The sequence below is a fragment of the Mus pahari genome, chromosome 1 (assembly GCF_900095145.1).
Source record: "Mus pahari chromosome 1, PAHARI_EIJ_v1.1, whole genome shotgun sequence".
In the NCBI taxonomy this organism is placed as follows: Eukaryota; Metazoa; Chordata; class Mammalia; order Rodentia; family Muridae; genus Mus; species Mus pahari.
The window spans coordinates 153,539,318-153,553,199 of record NC_034590.1 but is presented as its reverse complement, the minus strand read 5'-3'; the positions used below and the strand labels follow the sequence as shown (position 1 = coordinate 153,553,199).

Genomic DNA, 13,882 nt, shown 5'->3' with positions numbered 1-13,882 from the left:
TGTGTGTATATGTGTGTATGTGTGTGTATGTGTGTGTGTATGTGTATGTGTGTGTATGTGTGTGTATGTGTGTGTGTGTGTGTGTGTGTGTGTGTGTGTATGTGTGCCTCCATGCCAATGTCAAGGAGGTATGTGGAGGTCAGAAGATGACTTTTGGGAGTCAGTTCTCTCCTATCATGTTGGTCCTGCAGGTCAAACTGGTTCCCAAACTTGGCCTTGGTGGCAGTGCTGTCACCCACTGAGCCATCTCACCTGTCCTGTGATGGTTTGTATATGCTTGGCTCAGAGAGTGGCACTATTAGGAGGTGTGGCCCTGTTGGAGTAGGGATGTCACTGTGGGTTTGGGCTTTAAGATCCTCATCCTAGCTGCCTGAAAGTCATTCTGCTAGCAGCCTTCAGATAAAGATGTAGAACTCTCAGCTCCTCCTGCACCATGCCTGCTTGGATGCTGCCTTGATGCTAATGGACTAAACCTCTGATGAACCTGTAAACCAACCCCAATTAATGTTGTCGAATTGCCTTGGTCATGGTGTCTTTTCACAGCAGTAAGACCCTAAGACATGTCCCTATCCTTAATCTGGCCCCTGGATGAAAGCAAGTCTTTGTCTGTATGACACTAGGGGACACTCTTCAGTGCTAACCTCCTCTAATCAGGGCCCCATAAAGCTATGGAATGGTGACCCAGATTGTAATCCCAGAACCCAGAAGGCTGAAGCAAGAGAATCTGGAGTTTGAGGCCTGTCTGAGCTACAGAGACACTAGCTCAAAACAAACAATCAGGGTCCTTTGTGTTGGTAGTTACGGTTGGTTTCCCGCACTCTTCTGTAATTCTCAAATATCCCCATTTCTGGCGAGGTTTCTTATGGCCCCCATGCCTGAGGGGAGTGCCCCGCCTGCTCATCAGAAACACTGAATCATAAAACTGTGGGGAAGGAAACAGTCCCATTGTGTGGTGAGCACCAGCACAAGCCTGCAAAGCTGTCTCCACCCAGCCTTAGTCACCTCTGACCCAGGAGTCACAAGTCCCAATTCCAGCACGGGGTACCTCTCTGAGCAGGTGGCATCAGAACCCCCAGGTCCTTAACTATGGATAAGCTGAGAGTCTGAGAAGCCCAGCCTTCGGGTTTAAGAGCCTTAGGTCTCAAGCCAGGCATGATGGCGCACGCCTTTAATCCCAGCTATGGGAGGCAGAGGCAGGCGGATTTCTGAGTTCGAGGCCAACCTGGTCTACAGAGTGAGTTCCAGGACAGCCAGGGCTACACAGAGAAACCCTGTCTCGAAAAACCAAAAAAGAAGTAAAAAGTAAAAAAAAAAAAAAAAAAAAGAGCCTTCTGCCTCTCCTCAGCCTGGCACTCCCAAGCAGCACTCAGGAGGAACAAACATTGCTAATTTCTCTTGCATGATCTTGCACTTGAATATCTTCTATCGTTCTCTCTTCATGTCCCCAGGACTTAAAACCCTTTGAGACATAGTCTTTTGTCGTTTTGTGCTGTGCAGAGGGACAAGGAGGAACTAGTCACCAGGATGAGGAATAGAAAATTCCCCTTTACCCTGCAAAAAGAATCCCACAAAGCTGGTGGAGTGTTTTGAAGTTTCTTATTACGTGTATGTTTTGCTCGAGTACATATGCATCAGGTGTGTGTTTGGTACCCTCAGAGACAGAGAGGGGCATCAGATCCTCTGAAACTGGAGCTACAGATGCTCCTGAGTTGCCCTGTGGGTGCTGGTTAAGTGCTCCTCACCACTGAGCCATATCTCCAGCCCCCTTCATCGCCTCCTTACCTGGGACTTTTACAGAAGAGAAACTAAACTTAGAACTGTCAGCTTTGACGTGAGGAAAGTCAGGGAAACTTTCTGTCTGCCCCTGTTGCTCAGACAGGCATCCCTCTGGACATTTCTGGGCAGGAGCAGGAGCCCTCCATGAAGGAAATCAGCAGCACCCCTCCAGGTTGATAGGTGGACCTGGTGGTACATCTCTATTATCCCAGCACTCAAGAAGCTGAGCCAGGAGGATGGAAATTCCAGGCCAGTCTGAACTACAAAGTAAAACCCATCTCAATGAAACAGAAAGGCAGCTGGACAGATAGACAAGAACTAGCACACAGTAGCTCAGTGGCAGAGCATTTTCTCAGCATGCTCACAGCAGTGAAGAACTAAAAAAGAGACTCACGGATCCCCTGCAGTCATTTGTCCTTTCCAACCCAGCATCCTTGGAACCGGTGAGACCTTCTGAAAACGCAAATTGAACGCCTCAATTGGTGGTGGTGGGGGAATGAGTTAACCCTTGTAAAGGGCTGACCGCATTACGGTCACTCTGTAAAGACCTGTAAAGCCCACAGAATGCCCATTCATAAGTACAAATCACTCTGTTTCCTTGCTTACAGACCCTCAGAGTGGCAAATGCAAACGTCACTGCCTACCTACATCCTCTCACCATGGCTACCTTGCTATTTATAGCAGATCTCCAGGCCTTATTTTTATCTCTCTGGAGAAAAGCTGTCCTGGCCCCAGCATGCTTTCTTCCTTCTCTTCCTTTATTCTGCCCAGGCCCATTCTTCCTCGTTCTGAAAACTCTAGCTCCTTTCTTTCACTGGTTATGTTCCTTCTTGTGGCTCCCAGGAGCTCTCAAAGATGCTTCCTTCCTCTTTACCTTCTTCCAGCTTCATGTGATCATGATTGCACTCACATACCAAGTGGTGGTTCAGGGTTAGCCTCTGTTGCTGGGCTATTAACTACCTCAAGGCAAGGGTTGCGGTTCTCTTACAGCCCATCAAGGAAACCGAACTGGAAAGGGTCGCAGTGAAAGATGCCCAAAGAACTGTTCTCCTTAGGTAACCGGCACAAACTCGCACAGTCGCTACAAGATTTGAAAACCATTCTGAATGCAGGACAAGGAGGCCCGGGAGGTGAAGGGAGTTTTAGGAACTGTAGGTTATGAGGATCTTAACAGTGAAACTCCACGTGCGTTGGACTCGGCCCAGAGAAAGGGGCATTTGTCACGTGTACCCTGCAGGGCCCGCGGTCTTTAGCCGCACCCGGTGTCAGGAATGCGACCCCGCCCCGCCTGCGTGCGGGCAAAGCAGAGCCCGCCCCCGGGAATGACGTCAATCAAGAGGGAGCCTCCAGGCGTGGGGAGAGCAGGTGAGCTGGGAGGATGGGGAGGACCCGGAGGACACGCCCCTCGCCGATACTCCCCAGATGATTGGACTCAAGGAATCTCCGCACTGGGTTTGGAGGCGGGCACGGGGAAAAGGGAGGGATAAGGCACGCCCCTCCCCCCTGCAGCAGCTGATTGGCCCGCGGAGTCTCCGCGTTCGGTTTGGCGAAGTTGGCTCGGCTGCTCGCTGGAAGGCTGTGACCGAGGATTGGCTGTTGAAGGGGCTCGGAGCACTTTCTCTGAGGAACTGTGGCTTTGATCCAGGTGGCCCAGCCAGGCTCCCCGCTGCGTTCCGCCCGCCTCGGGCAGCCAAGGCAACCAGGTACGTAGGCCACGGTCCGGCTCAGCTCTGCGTGGGAGCGCGCGGGCCGACGGTCGCATCTGGGAATCCGCTGGGTCTCACATCCTAGATCCACTTAGGGGCTTCTCTCTGTCAGTCGCCACCTTTGAGCCCTGGGGCCCACTGTGGTGGGGATGTCGTCCTGTAACTTTGGCCAAGATATCCTCTCTCAAGCTCTTAGCCAGCCAGTCACCTCCGCTTGGCCCTTGTGATCACTTTCAGGGCAGGAAGCCCTGAGCTGCGCTCGCCCTTTCCCAAAAGCCGGAGAGAGGTTACAGTAGGCATTTTAGCCGCCGGATCCCGATCTGGGGTCTACTGGAACTGGCTATAGGTTGACAGGACACCGATCTAACTTCCCAAGGGGCTCTGCTCTAGCTCCGCTTGCTCAAAGTCCAGCGAAGATGCTGGCGTGGGAATCCTGTCTGTGAATCAGTGGCGACCTCCAAAACCCCTAGACGAAAATGGCAAGGTCTTAAAGGTTTCAGAACCTTCTGCTCCCTTGTTTCTTTTGACCACCTTCTCAGCCACCTGGCAAGAATGAAAATAACACTGGTGGGCGCCCAGGTCGGACCACCTCGTTAATAGCCTAAGATCACCTACCAGCCTTGTGGAGTTGAGCAAGTCACCACTTCAAGAGGTCAGCTTTTTCATCTGGAAAATGAGTTTAACAATAGTGCCCGCTAACTAACGGGTTTAGGATGCCACCTGACACGAGGACCAAAAGGTCCTCAAAAGTGCTGTTCTTGCTTGACGCAGCAAGCTTCCTTTTATGTAGCCATAAAACTATGGTTTTAAAAGTGCACAGATGAGCCAGTCTTTGAAACCTCCTGAGTAGTTTGCATGTCAGTGTTAAATTAACGACGAGCATGGTTCTATATGGTCCTGTTAATAGCCTTCCCTTCGCATCATTTTTCATTCAATGTACAATGTTGAGTGTCCACAGTAGGCCAGGTACTAGGATGGGCATTCATATTTCATCTCTGTACCCAGTGAGGATTTTCCTACCTCACTATTTTGATTGATGAACAAAGGAAAGGAAAAGTGACTTTTCCAAGGTCACTCAGTCGTCAGGGTCACTGCCACCTTAGGGGTTTCAAATTCTTTCAAAAGGAGCTATTCCTTGCTCTATTAGTTCATTTTTTCAAGTCATGTCTGAAAACGGGTCTGGAGTAGGGTCCCAGTTTCTTTCTTCACTTCCAAGGCCGAGAAGCGCTGTGTTAAGAGCTCTATAGTCTGTTCTTCCTTTGATGACCAATTCAAAAGACGTTGAACTTTGCCATCCTTAACATTCAGTATTTACTCTGGGGGTTCATTCTGAAACCCTTGTGTCCACTTGTAGTGTTTTGCAATGAGTCCTTAGTCTATGCATGGACCCGAGCTTATCTTCTATGTCGGCTCTAGAAGGAAAGCTCTGTCTGTAACGTTAACGGCCCCATGCTTTTGCTTTCCAGTTTAAAAATGTACCATTGTTCAAGTATACACTGAACTGCTTGGCGGAAGATCTTGTCTGGGAGATTCAAGATTGAACCTATTGAATGAGACAGGAAGTGTCTCCTGAAGAAGTGTTCCCACCCCCACTTCATCAGTTTTCCTTATGTTTACCATCTTGCCCTACCTGGAATCCTAGCTTCACTCCCTTGTCTGACTCCCAGGGTGAGGCTCCCACCAGCGAAGGGCTTCAAAATCTCCCAGGGCCAAGGCTTCCCAGGGCTCAAGAGGGTGTGTGGTTGAGTGCTAGACACTAGACTGCCTGGTGTCTCTTGCTTGGGTGTACTTAGCTCACTGGGGACTGGCCAAAGCCTTACAGTCCCATGGAGGTTGTTGGAACAAAGTGGGCAGCCATTTCCTCCTTCCAAACAGCTGCTGGTTGATCCTTGGTCTGCCAGCCTCTACAGAGAACATGAGACTGCTGATTCTGAAAAAAGGACATCACCCTTTCTTCTACCACCCCAGACCAGCCCAAGAGGCTGCCTAGGGCTTAACCACTTAGCCATGTTGTGCTCCTGCCGGATTCCGACCCCTCCTCCACCCACTGTAGCAAATCAGTATCTGGTCTTCAGGGAGGCTTGGGGTAGTGAGGAGAAGGCTAACTCGTAGTTGAGGTGTTTTCTGGAAACTAATTAGTGAGACCTGTTCACACATGCAGCTCCCAGCCCACAAGGAGAAGGCAAGCAGTGCTATCCTTCAACATAGGTCTGTCCCTGTCGCACATTGATGACTCAACACCAGCGCAAGCCCTCGGAGACCATTAGCATCTCCTCTAGAACAGCAGACAGAATCGGTCCAGAGATGATGGGTATTCCTGAAGCCTATCGGCTACTGAGTCACACGCTGGCACCCTGTGCACCAGGCTCCGCCACAGTCCTACACTTGTTTAGGAGAAGCTGGAGATCTGAAAAGGGCCACTGGTTCAAAGCTGAGGATGAGGTCACCTAGTCAGGGAGCAGCCTTGGTTGACACTGGTGACTGAACTAATCAGTGTGCAGACTTCACCCTGGGGGACAGATCCTGTCCTTCACTCCTCATGGGAATGGGAGGAAGTGGGCTGAGTTGCTCGCCCTGGAAAGCATGTGGTGCAGTGGTTTAAACTGTGAGCCGCAGTCAAAAGACAAGGTCCAGCCTGGGCCCCAGGCCTTGCTGCTTTAGCAGTGGGGGCTAGTGATAACAGTATTAGCTTCTAGGGTTATTTTGAGCATCGGTGATGTGCACATCAGCCAGTGCACAGTAAACACCCACGCTTGCCTTTTCTTTCTCATCAGCCTCCAAGTATGCCTCAGTCACTTATCTTTTGTTCTCAGTGTGTGTGTAGATCCGAGGGTTCCCGGGGGCTAATTACCACACGGGCTTTAACTGGGCTCTGTTAATAGTGCCTGAGAGATGAATTTTCTTATCCCCATTTTTCAGGTACAAATACAAGTTTTATGATTTTTATCTAGAAGCCTTTTGTGGGCTTATCTTAGGTAGTAGGTCTCGAAGAGAGTGGGGTTCTTAGGATACAAACTAGGACAGTGTGAGTGTGGCAATTATTGGAATAATGTGTCTGAATAATGAGGTGGACTGAAGGCCAGACTAGGGAAGGGGTAATAGTTCTGAATGGGGTGGTGACTCAGACTCTTTGAGAGGACAAAAAGACCAGCGATGAGTGTTAGGGCTACCGCAGCGGGCAGGCTGAGGACAAACTGGAAATGCTTGTGTCACTTTTTTATAAAGATGGCATCATGTAGTCTAGGCTGGCCCATACTTACTATATAGCTTTCTATGTTTTTTTTTTTAAAGATTTATTTATTATATGTAAGTACACTGTAGCTGTCTTCAGACACTCCAGAAGAGGGAGTCAGATCTCGTTATGGATGGTTGTGAGCCACCATGTGGTTGCTGGGATTTGAACTCAGGACCTTTGGAATAGCAGTTGGGTGCTCTTAGCCGCTGAGCCATCTCACCAGCCCAGCTTTCTATGTTTTTTAAGATTTATTTTTACTTCATGTGTTTGAGTGTTTGATTGCATGTATTGGTACATGCCTAGAGCCTGCAGAAGTCAGGGAAAGGGCATCAGGTTCCCTGGAATTGGAAATACAGACGGTTGTGAGCAGATATGTGGGTGCTAGGAACTGAACTCCATGATGGGGTACTGGGGCTCAAATGGAGAGCTTCATGCATGCTCTATGCAAGCACCCTGAAAGAAAACGAGCTATTCCCAGCACCCATTCCACACGCTGCCAACTTTTAGCAAATATGTACATATCTGTGAATATATTCTTTCTCTTGAGCAGTGTATGGCCAGCTACCGGTTGGCAGTGCCTCTGAAGGACGGCTACAGGAGTGTTTATGTCTATCTTTCATTTCAGGGTACCAGTGATGGGGACTCCAGCCTCTGTGGTGAGCGAGCCACCCCTGTGGCAGGTTTCAACACCTCAGACCCGGGGCCGCAAGCAGGCCTCTGCCAACATCTTCCAGGATGCTGAGCTGGTACAGATCCAGGGCCTGTTCCAGCGCAGTGGGGACCAGCTGGCTGAAGAGCGGGCCCAGATCATCTGGGAATGTGCAGGGGATCACCGTGTGGCTGAGGCACTGAGGAAGCTACGCAGGAAAAGGCCACCGAGACAGAACCACTGCAGCCGTCTCAGGTAGGTGCCTGGGACTGGAGGGCCGAGGGCGGGGGAAGAAAGGATGCCTGTTCCACTGCTCTGGCTGTGTGGCCTGGAGCCAGTGTCTAGTGCCTTGGTGCTGGTACCTCAAAGACTATTGTTATTGTTAGTCATATGACCCTGTAATCTCCATAGGAAAGAAAGCCCAGTCATAGCATGCTACCGTGTTTCAGTGACTCTTGGCCAGCTAGAAGGGAGTTCTGTTAGGTAAGAAAATTACCAGTAGTAAAGTTCAAAGGCAATCCTGGGTAAAGCCTTCTGGGGAACTAAAGAGGTATGGTCTAAGGTTATGTGGAGAGCTGAGGTGACAAAGCAGCAGAGATTTCTCTGACCATCTACCTCTGCCCATGTCACTGCCAGCCAGGAATAGTGAGCCTCAGGTAAACTACCCGGCTTTAAAGCCATCACTACACGTTTCTCTCTAGGATCTTCCCTTCATAGTCTCAACAGCAGAGACCGAACAGATCCTTGGGTCTGAGATGGCAAGTGAGTCTTCACTGCTTGCACTAACTGACGTCATTTATGCGTGTCTTACACAGTGCCATAAAAGCAAGGCAGAGAAAGTAGGGAGGAGCCAGGCGGTGGTGGTGCATGCCTTTAGTCTCAGCACTCAGGAGTCTGAGGCAGATGGTCTACAGAGTGAGTTCCAGACAACCAGGGCTCGATGAAGAAGTCCTGTCTTAAGGAGAAAAAAAAGGTGGGGAGAGGCTTGTTGAGTGTTGTCCCCCCCCCCCAATCCAGCCCCAGCTTCTTAACATTCAGTTTTGGAAAGGTGCCATACAGTTCTCGGGGCAGAAGGTCTCCTTTTATAGACCCTCCTGCTCTCTGCCCTGACGCTGACCTATCACACACTTGTTTCCACAGAGCACCGGAGCCTGGTTCTACAGCGGCCGACCCCCAGGCCAGCACCACTGACACCGCCTCCAGTGAGCAGTCTGGAAACTCCCGGAGAACAAGTGCTAGAGCCCACCGGAACTGGAATAAGTCAGGCCCCACAGGTTACCTCCACCAAATCAGACACTGACTGGTTAAATGTGGGGAGGTCCTCCCCAAACACTGCAGGGACTTCCGCCAAATGGCTTATGGAGTTGTAAAAAGGACATCTGAGCAGGCCCTGTGTAGGTGAAGAAAGTGGTAATCGGAATGCCCTGAGTTCAGCTCAGAGCCAGCATCTGCTGGACTCTGCACTGTGGGGCCTTCTTACCAAGGGAGGCAATAGAGGCTGGTCACGCATCAGCCTTTCTGACTAAACAATGTAACTGGGCTGCATGGCATTCCTCTGGAATAAAAGTAATATGCACTCAAATGCAGCGTCTCACCATCTCTGCATCTCACTGACAGTTAATGCGTCTCACCATCTCTGCATCTCACTAACTGACAGTTAATGTCACCACCTAGCACCCAGCCATCTGTCTTGTGCCACAGGCCAGTGCAAAAGGGAAACCTGTTTAAGTGGAAAATAAAGACGTTTGCATCAAGATTTGTCTTGAGTGTGTTACAGAAGGGAAAGATCCCAAAACAGACATAGCCAGGTTTGGAGGACAGGATATTCTCCAGGACATGGCTCTGGGCTGGATGCTTGTGCTTCTGTAACCACAGCCCTGGAGATCCTGGTACTACAGCGTCCTCTTCCAGAGGTGGGCAGGTTGCAAGACAAAATGAGATAGACCTGATCCAAAGGAGCAGACCAGGGGAAGGGGAGACAGGTTAGCCTATATCAGCTCCACACTGCAGCACTTGGGTCCTAGGTAGTGTGTGCAGCTGTTGGGAGCATCATCTCTCAGACAGTACCATCAAGGGTGGGAGGGCACAGGACTGATCAATCACTCTTACACACTATGGCCTGGTAACACAGGAGTCAAGAGCTCTTCCCATTATTCCAGACTATGTGCTCATTAGCACGCCCCTCTCCTTGCCAACCCCCATCCCCCAGGGAAAGTGATGCTCCTAAATGGCAGAACTGCCCTCTAATGGCCAAGGATAAAAGCCAACCTCTCCTAAATTTGCATCTAAACCAGTGGCTCTCAACCTTCCTAATGCTGCAACCCCTTAATACACTTCTACTCATGTTGTGGTGACCCCCAACCAAATTACTTTGTTCATACTTCAAAACTAATTTTGCTACTGTTATAGATCATAATGTAAATATCTGTTTCCCAATGGTCTTAGGAGACTCCTGTGAAACGCTCATTCAACACCTCCCAAAAAGGGTCGCAACTCACAGACTGAGAACCACTGCTCTATACCTAACCCCAGAATTCTGACTGCAAGGAAGTAGCCAGGGCAAACACTATAGAGTCCCTATCAGAGAAATCTCTGTAGTAAGTATTCATACCAAAAGCAAGTATGTGTTCTATCAATGCAGACTCATGTCAGTTTTTGGGATGTCTTAAGAAAACACTTGGTTTTAAAGAGTCAAGTCTCCATAACTCCATGGAAATGTGTCTCTTTGTCCTTAAAACTGCATTTACCCTGTCTTTCTTCCACCAAAGAAAACTGGACAAAGAGGTCAGAACTGGATTTGTTATTCATACATTTGCATTGATTTAAATACAATACATACAATTTCTACAGTGCATTAGAAGAACAGGGCAGCAGTGCTCACCAACCAGCTTCAGCTCCTAGACACGGGACAGGCCTGAGGCTGACAGAGGGGCGGCTGTTCTGAAGTACCCGACACTCTGGGCTCCTGGCACTCCCAAGTCCACATTCAAGGCAACTTGAGTACAAGCTTCGAGGGAGGGAGGCAGGGAAGGCCGCCTGCACCCTTGCCCACTGGGCCTGGCACTGGCCCCTTCTCCCATTGGACCCAATCTCCTCCGACAGCAGACCTGATCTGGCGTAGGACAGTGCACACGAGTCTGGACAGCAAAAGTTCTCTCCAGCACTCACTCCAGTGGGGAGTCTCGCCAACGGGCTGCTGTGGAGACATCTGTGAAGACCGGCACACACCTGGACCCCTGCTGGCTCCTGTGTTGAGGAGACAGGGATTCTCTCAAACAAGGTTCTGAGGCCAGAGTCCACGTGGGCTGGAAGGGATTGTCAAGACGGGGCAAACAACAGCGACTCTGTCCATAGGGCATGCATATCCAGTGCTCAGAGATTCATGTTGCAGAGTGGAAGCCCATAGCAAGCTGACTCCTGGGTTGGAATGGCAGGGAGCAGCCTGCCCCACCTGACGGAAGGCTGTCTTCGGTCCCGCCTCCAGTCGGTGGGAGCTCGGCAAGCAGCTGAGGCACAGCTGTGCTCCTACTCCAGTTCTTTGGTTGTTTCAAGCCTTCAGGACATTTCTTTCCAAGGCCGACTGACCAATTGTAGAGTGTGAGAACACTCACGGGTCCACAGCACAGGGTGTGACCACTGCCGCTGCCTCTTGGCCACACGGCCTCTCGGCCCCCTTTTCACTCCCTCCTGAAGTCAATTCTTTGCTTTGGTGTAGAAAGGGTTCAAACACCTGGCAAGGGAGAAGACATGAAAGCAGGAAGATGCACGTTGAACTGGGCAGGCACTGGGGAACTGTTTGAAGGCCTCTCTTCAAGAAGCTGAGCAGAAACCATCCAGGACAGGAAGGCAGGAGCCAAGGGGCACGCTGGTCAGGGAGCAGAAGCAGAACACGGGTCCTGTTCTCTCCAGGCAGCAGTGGTAACACATGAAGAACAGAGATGCTGTCCTTGGCTGCCCATGAACCTACTAACCCACAACCCCTGCTGAGAGCCACTCTAGAACCCAAACCGAACTCATTTTAAAATGGGGAAAACTAGAATAACAAACAGAAAAGGAGGAAGGCTGCAACTAAGGACCAGGAGTGAGGCTGTGCCAGGCTCCCACAGAACCCTCCTAGCATCTGACATGCAAACAGGCCGTGTCAATCACCTCCACGTCATACAACCACTCCTGGCAGAGCACACTGCCAAGGCTAGTCCCTCCCACCTCAGATGAGTGCCGGGCAAGTTACAGCAGGGCAGAGAAAAAGACTGTGTGCAGAGCCTTAGAGGTGCAGAACGATGAACCTGCTCATTGCCACAAGAAGTCAGTACCAGTGCGGCAAGAGGAGGCTCAATTTGGCAAAACCAGAAAGGAATGGCTTCTGTCTGTGGGCCAGCGATGGCCTCTGACCACTCAGTTCATGGAGTAAACAACTGCTAGGTATCAGCGCGCCTGTGTCAGCAAATTTAGGTTCTAGATTAAGGACTTCTGATGTCAGAGGATAGAATGTAGGCTTTCCTATAAGCATTTAAATTTGTTTCTGTTGTTTCTGTTTTGTTGGTTTCTGATGCAGAATATATTAGGTAACCTGGATGGAGAGGGTTGTCAGGGAGAGATGGGACTTTCCCAACCAGCCACCAAATGCTATGAGCGAGTGGTTCCTCCTCAGCCGCCTGGGCTCCTTGCCTGGACAGGAGCCTCCCCAACACTCTGAAGGTCCAGGAGCACTCTTGTCCCCCATTGTGCTTCTCCCTGTGGGTAGGAAAGCCCTGAGGGAGGTGGCAAGCAAAGAGGAAGGTCTCTGAAAGGCTCTGCTGTGCGCCAGCTTCTCTGGCTTACCGCGAACCTGGGATTTCCAGGCTTCCTCCCAGCCCGTCACCTGCAGGATTTCTTCTGCCTGCCTCTGGGGCTACCACCATGAAAAGAAGGGCTTCCGACTCTGAAAGCTCTGTGTGTAGGATTCACTTGCAGACCGCTGATGAGAACGGGCTGTCTCGACAATCACAGGTGGCATCTGGACAAGGTGCAGGGGGCTCTTATTGTCTTTTAGGGCCTGAGTCAAATTTAGGATCTGCATTGAGAAGAAAGACGGTGAAAGGCCTAGCATTCTAAGCCTGCCTCTGCAGTGTCACCCTCACGTCTGACAATGCCAGTGGGATCTCGTGGAAGCAGGCTATGTACAACAGTAGGAATGTGAGGCTGGAGAGGCAGCTCGGTGACTAAGAGCATGCACTACTCTTGCAGAGGATCTGAGTTCAGCTCCTAGCACTCATCAGGTGTCTCACGACCACCTCTAACTCCAGTTCCAAGGCGTCTGATGCCCTCTTTTGTAATACTAAGTCACCACACTTACATGCACAAATACACACAGATATAAACACATAATTTTAAATGAAAATTTGAAAATGTGGGGGCTAGAGAGATGACTCATACGTAAAAGGCACTGGTTACTCTTCCATAGCATCTGGGTTCGATTCCCAGCACCCACTTGGTAGCTCACAACCCCGTCATTCCAGCTCCAGGAGATCTGAACCCTGTTCCTGGCCTTCATGGGCACCATTCATACAAGTGGGGTACAGATAAGCATACAAGCAAAACACCCATACAATAAAATAAAAGTGATCCTAAATTTCTTTTTAAGCCGGGCAGTGGTGGTGCACACCTTTAATCTCAGCACTTGGGAGGCAGAGGCAGGAGGATTTCTGAGTTTGAGGCCAGCCTGGTCTACAGAGTGAGTTTCAGGACAGCCAGGGTTGTACAGAGAAACCCTGTCTTGAACTCCCCCCCCCCCCAAAAAAAAATTTCTTTTTAAGAAAGTAGGAATCTGAATAGGCACTCCATGGAAGTGAGTACCACCTCACTGACAATTTTTAAAAACTGTGTTTGCCTGCGTAAGGGGGGAGTCAGGAATCTGAGACCAACCTGGACAATATGGTATATCCCTGCCTTAAAACAAACAAGTAAACAAAGAAGAAATTATAATCCCAAGTGGAAATAAATACTTTCTTGCCCTTTAAGACGACAGAGATAGGAAATATGACCTGAGAAGTGGGGAGTGCTCAGAGAGAGAGAACACATGGCTGTGGGGCTGGAATGTGGAATAATCATAGGGAAAGCTGAAAAGAATCCCCTTTGACCTTGTAATCCTCTCTCAAAATCTGTGGTGCTGCGGTCCAGACCCAAAGCTTCATCTGACCAGGCAGGTGCTCTTCAGCCACGCCCTTCCTACCCCAGCCTCCCAAAGGTTCAGAGTATCACCATGGCTGGCCCTGCCATTTTGAAGAGTAGGTAAATTGGCTGAGTGTATGTGACTAAGCAAACTATGATGATCTGAGTCAGGAGGCTACAACACAGTCCTACCCTATGATTATTTACCCACAGGTCTATCAACTTATCCAAAAAGTTTCAAAACAAGTGACATAAAGTTAGACTGCTCTGCTGGGTTCCTTGTAAGTTTCCCTTCCACTGTCCTTTTTTTTTTTTTTTCCCTCTCTTTTTGGGTTTGTTTTTTTTCGAGACAGGGTTTCTCTGTAT

General features: G+C 49.9%; 2 protein-coding genes across 2 annotated transcripts in view; one reads left to right on the top strand and one right to left on the bottom strand.

Moving 5' to 3' along the window:
• The first annotated feature begins 3,303 nt into the window (after positions 1–3,303).
• Positions 3,304–8,948, top strand: Avpi1 (arginine vasopressin induced 1). Its single transcript, XM_021221394.2, has 3 exons — positions 3,304–3,479; positions 7,343–7,621; positions 8,507–8,948. Exons 2-3 carry the CDS (start codon positions 7,353–7,355, stop codon positions 8,664–8,666), a joined length of 429 nt encoding a protein of 142 aa, XP_021077053.1. The 5' UTR covers positions 3,304–3,479; positions 7,343–7,352; the 3' UTR covers positions 8,667–8,948.
• A 1,203-nt stretch (positions 8,949–10,151) lies between these two features.
• Positions 10,152–13,882, bottom strand: part of Pi4k2a (phosphatidylinositol 4-kinase type 2 alpha) — a 29,557-nt gene continuing 25,826 nt past the window's right edge. The window contains exon 9 of the mRNA XM_021195450.2: positions 10,152–12,419. Within this exon, the coding sequence (XP_021051109.1) occupies positions 12,258–12,419 (162 nt within the window). The 3' untranslated portion in view covers positions 10,152–12,257. The remainder of the gene's footprint in view (positions 12,420–13,882) is intronic.

Bases quoted from the DNA above. Each gene is read 5' to 3' on its own strand.
- Avpi1 (XM_021221394.2), top strand. From the start codon at position 7,353: ATGGGGACTCCAGCCTCTGTGGTGAGCGAGCCACCCCTGTGGCAGGTT. The intron at 7,622-8,506 runs GTAGGTGCCTGG...TTGTTTCCACAG, and splicing joins AACCACTGCAGCCGTCTCAG to AGCACCGGAGCCTGGTTCTA.